General features: G+C 39.3%; 1 protein-coding gene across 1 annotated transcript; it reads left to right on the top strand.

Moving 5' to 3' along the window:
• The first annotated feature begins 2168 nt into the window (after positions 1-2168).
• Positions 2169-3104, top strand: LOC143825292 (olfactory receptor 14A16-like). The gene has a single exon (XM_077313317.1). The coding sequence runs from the start codon at positions 2169-2171 to the stop codon at positions 3102-3104; it is 936 nt and encodes a 311-aa protein (XP_077169432.1).
• The last annotated feature ends 2992 nt before the right edge of the window (positions 3105-6096 follow it).

The raw sequence follows: 6096 nt of genomic DNA, 5'->3' as shown, positions 1-6096 counted from the left end.
CAGCCCTAAGCATCCTAAAGCATACCTGGAGAAGTTTTAATTATGTCTTCAAGTGATTTTGAGGACAACTAAAGAGGAGACAAAATAGCCCAACCTGTGTTTACAACCTCAGAACCTTAGAGGTCGAGCAGCAGAAAATACTAAGTGTATGATGCAAGTATTTGTTGCTATTCCTGTGCAGATTTAAGATTTTTAAATCATCAATATTAATTTAGATATACATTTAGATATACTGGACACCACTGAGCATTTTTAATAAAGAACTAAGTGAAATACAAAATTGTTGGGACTGTCCGTTTATTTGATCCTTTTCAGAGGAAGTAATTACTCATATCAGTTTTGTATATTGACATTAATTGGTCTCTGAGGAGGGATATGTTCTTTGGAATTATTTCACTGTCTCTTGGGTACTGATGATCAATGAAAATGAACATCCATAGCCTTACTTTTGCTAAAAGGTGTACATTACAACCCTGAAAAGATAAATGTCCACTGCTAGTAATCCAATGGATTGATGACTTCACAAATTTATCAGCATTAGAATATATGCCGTACAGTGCATGGACATAGTTTTAGATATTTGTGAATCTTCCACAGAGACTTTTTAATAGACTTGCCACCATTGTTGTTACATTCTGTTATATTGGCTTATATTATTTCATATTTTTCTCTTTTCAGTAATTAATTTTTTATTCCAGTTCCTTGCTACAATCAACTTATCGCCCGAGAAATTAATTCCTTCTGCGAGCAGCTTCTTCTGCCAGAGCACCTGGAGCACCTTCTCTTTTGAAACTAGCTCATCCACTCTACTTCTCATCCTGTAGGTAGGTTGGGCCATCCATTTGAATTGAGAAGGTGTTTGTTCTTTGGGAGCCTTGGGGTATTTCATGAGGTCAAAGTCACTATAAGCAGTCTACTTTACTAAAGAAACAAATTTTAATTCAGAAAAGTGATATCAGGAGTGATGTCTGTTGTTCAGGTGTGGTTTGCTAAAATTAGAGAGGGGGGGTCCCCAAATGATGTGGTTGTTCACCAAAGTGACCCACTGATCTTCCTTAACATATATTAATTGTAAATGATTTGAAGAATTAGAGCTTATGGAAGGTGTCATTTTTCAACTGAGAAGAGGCCAGTTTATTTTGCAATAAACACTGGCTAAATAGAGGCTGGATAGTCATTTGACATAAATTCTGATTTTATGAACTCAGGCAGATAGTGTGTGGGTGGGCAGGAAGTGATGTGCCAGTGTCAGTCTCTTGTGGCCCTTCCTTGCATACCCGGGGAATTGCTGATTGCCACTGTGGGAAGGTAGGTGAATTTCCTCCAGGACAGGCTGGATTCTGGAGATTTTTTGGTGCAGAGGATCACCTGGGCATGACATTTGGGGTCACTGTAGATAGGCAGGTAGTTTTGAGTTCCTGTATTGTGCAAGGGTTTGGACTAGATGACCCTGGAGGTATCATCCACCTCTATGATTCTTTCATTTTAACCCTATTTGTGTAGACTGGTAAAAAAAAAAATTGTAAATGAGTTGTTAGTGATGTAGACAATTCCCTGGGGGGGAGGGAGAGGAGATCACTCAGAATTACACCTGGCCACCCAAGTACAAAGATCAGTTTCTCAGGAAAAACTTTTCGGCTATTGTGTGAACTCTAGTATTTGACATAGCACAGATGTCCCACTACTGTCTAATCTTGCGTTCCCTGGGGTCCACAGCCAGCTCTACAGGGATTTTCAAATGTAGTGCTTCAGAAGAAATCATTACTTTAAAGCATGAAAAGATATTTTAATTATTTTAACCATACCTCTCACACCATTCAAAGTACTTATGGATGCTTCACCCAGGTGGACAAATCAGGTCAAATACACAAGATGAGTATTATATTTCCCAAGGAGAGAAGGTTCCTCTCACAATTCTTCACCAATCATAGCTCAAAGAAGAGCAGTTGGAGAATGGTTTCTGTACTGCAGTCGCCACTTTTGGCTTCAGTGTTATTGATCTGTCATTTATCTTTTTCACACTGAATACAGGTACTACGTCTGGCGATTTGAAATTAGGTCATATTCATCCCATTCAGTTGCTACAGTTAATGCGAGAAGAGATTGTAATTTGAACTCTTTCCTCGTGTTACCTTTTCCAAGGATTACAAAACAAACAGTAATGAAAAATGTTCAACAAAACTGCCGCATCTTATTTCCTGCTCCTGGAATTCTCAGAGGTTCGGGAACTGCAGTTTCTCCACTTCAGTATATTTCTGATGTTGTACTTGGCAACGGTCATAGGGAACCTCCTCATCATCTTGTCAGTCGCTTTAGACCATCACCTGCACACCCCCATGTACTTCTTTCTGATGAACTTGGCTATGCAGGACCTGGGCCAAGTGTCCGTCATCCTCCCCAAATCCATGATCAATTCCCTCCTGAATACCAGGCACATTCAATATTCAGGGTGTGTTGCTCAAGTCTTCTGGCTTACCTTTTTTATATCATCTGATTGGAGCATCCTGACAGTCATGGCGTATGACCGGTATGTGGCCATTTGCAATCCTTTACACTATGAAATAGTAATTAATATTCAGGCCTACACTGAAATCATTGCTGGTGTATGGATTGCTGGTTTTCTATCTGCAGGGATGCACACCATTGGGACTTTTGCCACCCATTTCTGCTCTAATGTTGTCAATCAGTTCTTTTGTGAAATCCCACAAGTAATAAAAGTGTCTTGTTCTGGCATCCACCCCCTTGAAATGAGTACTCTTGGGGTTGGAATTGTCCTTGCGGCAGGCTGTTTTGTCTATATCATTGTAACTTATGTGCACATTTTCACCACGGTGTTAAGATTGCCTTCTGCAAAGGGGAGGCAGAAGGCTTTCTCCACCTGCATCCCCCACCTCATTGTCTGCTCCACATTTATATTTACTGCAAGTGTTGCCCACCTGAAGCCTGCCTCTAAGACTTCATCTTGGTTAGATTTGATGTTTACTGTACTCTATTCCCTGATTCCACCGATGGTGAATCCAGTGATTTACAGCATGAGAAACACGGAGATGAAAAAAGCCATGTCCAAAGTTTTAAGTTTCAGGTACATAGCTAGAAATGCATGATCAGTCGTGTCACTGCAAGTGTGTGTGTTGTGCCTAAATCACTGCTAAGACTATAGTTTAGCCTTCATAGTAAGGTAGCTCTTACTACTACACTGAACATATTGTTTGCTGAAATATTTATACTCCAACCTTTGCTTTTGGCTCAACTTGGAAGCCTATCTCTGGCTATTCCATTTGAGGAAGAATTACTGAAGTCAGAGGAAATATCCTTAGAATATAAAGAATAAGGATTTATTCTCTCACTTTTCTCTACCTTAAGGAGTCTCAAAGAGGCTTATAACCATCTTATACTGCTCTCCTCACAACAGGAACCTTGTGGAGTAGGCTGTCCATAGAGTGTTCTGAGAGAACTTTGACTAACCTAATGCCATGTCGCAGTATTCACATGGGAAGCTGAGGAGTCAAACCCCATTCTTCAGAACATAATCCAGTATTTTAATTTGATACCACACCACTCTTAGCCACTACACTACACTGCCTCTCCTCTTTAGGCTGATGGAAGGCTACTTGGAAGAAATATATCCACGAACAATAGCAATGGGCCTATTTATAATGATATCTCCTTGATGACTATTAATTGTTAAAAATGCCCATCAGTACTTGGAGGAAGTGTGACAGCACCCTTCCTAGTTGAACAGAGAAGGCAGCTGTATGGGTTGGATCCAACCAGTCTTTTCACCCTATGTATCCAGTTCTTTTTTCCTACATTTCCCATCCAAGAATTCATTTGCCAAGACAGGTCACATGATTCCAGATTACATTTTGTGAGTGGTTAAAAGGGATCACATTATCCATGTTAATTTCTGGAAGAAACAGAAAAGCAGAAATATATTGCATGGAATTGTGTGATAAACTTGGAGTACAACGTCACTTTCTCTGATGTGTGATAACAGATCTGCATCTCGTTAGGGATTATTCTTCTTTGCTTGCATTTGTATCATCTGTGTATTTTGAAAAATAAACAAAATATTACCAGTTCTTTTACATTTCTATCACTCTCTCCTACAAAGGAAACCAATCTGCTAATAAAGAGGGGATTTACTTGGGATACTAAAATCACATTGTTAGGTTGTAGAACACCAGCTAGATCAAGTATCCTTGTCAGTTCAGTGGTTGGACCTGCTAATTAAGAGAAGAAGGGTCTCACAGTTTATGCTGGAGAACATGGGAGCCATGTATCCAGAACCCTATGTAGAACAGAGACTGTAGTACATTAATTGGCTGAATTGAATCATATGTTCATCAAAGTCAATATTAACTTCTATGTCAGACTGGCAATGGCTCTCTCATAGTCCTGGTGCATTCATGGTGAAATGTGAAATTCATTCCATGTTTTACCTACTTCCAATGTTACACATTGTCTTGGGCTACATAGGCCTGCTTGCAGCCATCAGATTTATTGTGGCTTTCTTTGTAAGGATGTTGCCCAGTAGTTTCAATGAAGCCAAGTTGATCACCTTCAGCATGTTGATGTTCTGCATAGTTTGGTTGTCCTTTGTCCCCACCTACTTGAGCACCAGTGGAAAATCCATGGTGGCTGTGGAGATCTTCTCCATCTTGACCACTAATGCTTGTATGCTGGGATTTATCTTCCTCCACAAATGCTACATTATTATCATGAGACCTGAACTCAATACCAGAGAGCAGCTAGTAAATAAAAATAAGAACAAATTAAAATGGTAATTAAATTAGTTTGAATAAACTAGCCTAACCTGAATATAACCAATTCTCTCGATGAAAGGATGTGATTTTGATATACTGCAGTGAAGCCATTTTATATCAATTCCTGCTTAGAGTCATTTTAGTTGACTGCAAAAAGCTTTAATAAAATAAAGCATATAAAATTAAATAACAAATGAATGATTAAATAAATAAATGCAAAACACACGTATTTAAGTAGATCAGGATATATTTTTTATTTGCTTCACAATGATTGGTGCCTTCTCCTTGATGCCTCTCCCACCTTTTTTAATGTCTCCCAGTCACTCTTTTTGACATCTTCCTGCTTCTTTAGATTCCTTGAATTTCCTGAGGTAAGTGAATGAAGTGGAGAAGACATAGAGAAGAATGGAAGCAGGTATCAATCAACATTTGTTTGGTTTTGTTAGCGGTCATAGTCCTTGCTTTGAGGGCCAGTTTGCCTGCAAATTCCCTCCACCAAGCTTGCACCTTGCACCTTGCAACTCTGTTACTTTGCACTCATATCTTTGTGCTCAAAATGTACAGATGTGTGTCAATTTTGCATCATCTACAATCACACAGAAATGGGAAAGTGCACTCTCCATCCAGATGCAATGCTTTCCAGGAGCACATCCCTAATCTCATCATTGATTAAGTGCTTTTTACTTCCCATCTCACCAATGGAACTCCATTAGCCATGATTAACATATCCACCACACAGAAACCCTTTTCCTGTTCTCACAACTTTGCAATTAAATATGTCAGAAATGGTCATCAAGGTTCCATTTGCACTCTGACTTAATTTAGTCAATGCAACAAGGAATCGTATTGGACAATTATGTTCTGACATCATTATAGATAATCCTCATGTTGCTGGATCAGACCAGTAGTACATCTAGTTCATCATCCTGTCTCACATAGTGGCCAACCACTTACTTTGGAGGACCAACAATATGACTTAGAGACCATGGTCTTCCCTTGATGTTGCCTTCTGTCTCTGGAATTCAGATGTTTAGTGTTTCTGAATGTGGTTCCCCACAATCACCATGTCACTGGTAGATGTGTCCTCCATAAATCTATACAATCCCTATTTAGTCTTGGGGCAACTTTAAGGCCAACGAAGTTTTATTCTGAGTATTAGCTTTTGTGCACATGCACACTCCTTAAGATGCACTATGCTTGCATACAAAAATTTGTGTCTAGATTTAGTTGGTCTTGACAGCTCCATTGGATTCAAACTTTTTTCTATTGCGTCTGACCAGCATGGTGACTCACCTGATTCTATATTCCTGTGACCACTGCTACATCTTCT

The sequence above is a fragment of the Paroedura picta genome, chromosome 16 (genome assembly GCF_049243985.1).
Source record: "Paroedura picta isolate Pp20150507F chromosome 16, Ppicta_v3.0, whole genome shotgun sequence".
Taxonomy (NCBI): domain Eukaryota; kingdom Metazoa; phylum Chordata; class Lepidosauria; order Squamata; family Gekkonidae; genus Paroedura; species Paroedura picta.
The sequence above is the reverse complement of the archived record's forward strand: the minus strand, read 5'-3'. Positions and strand labels throughout refer to the sequence as shown.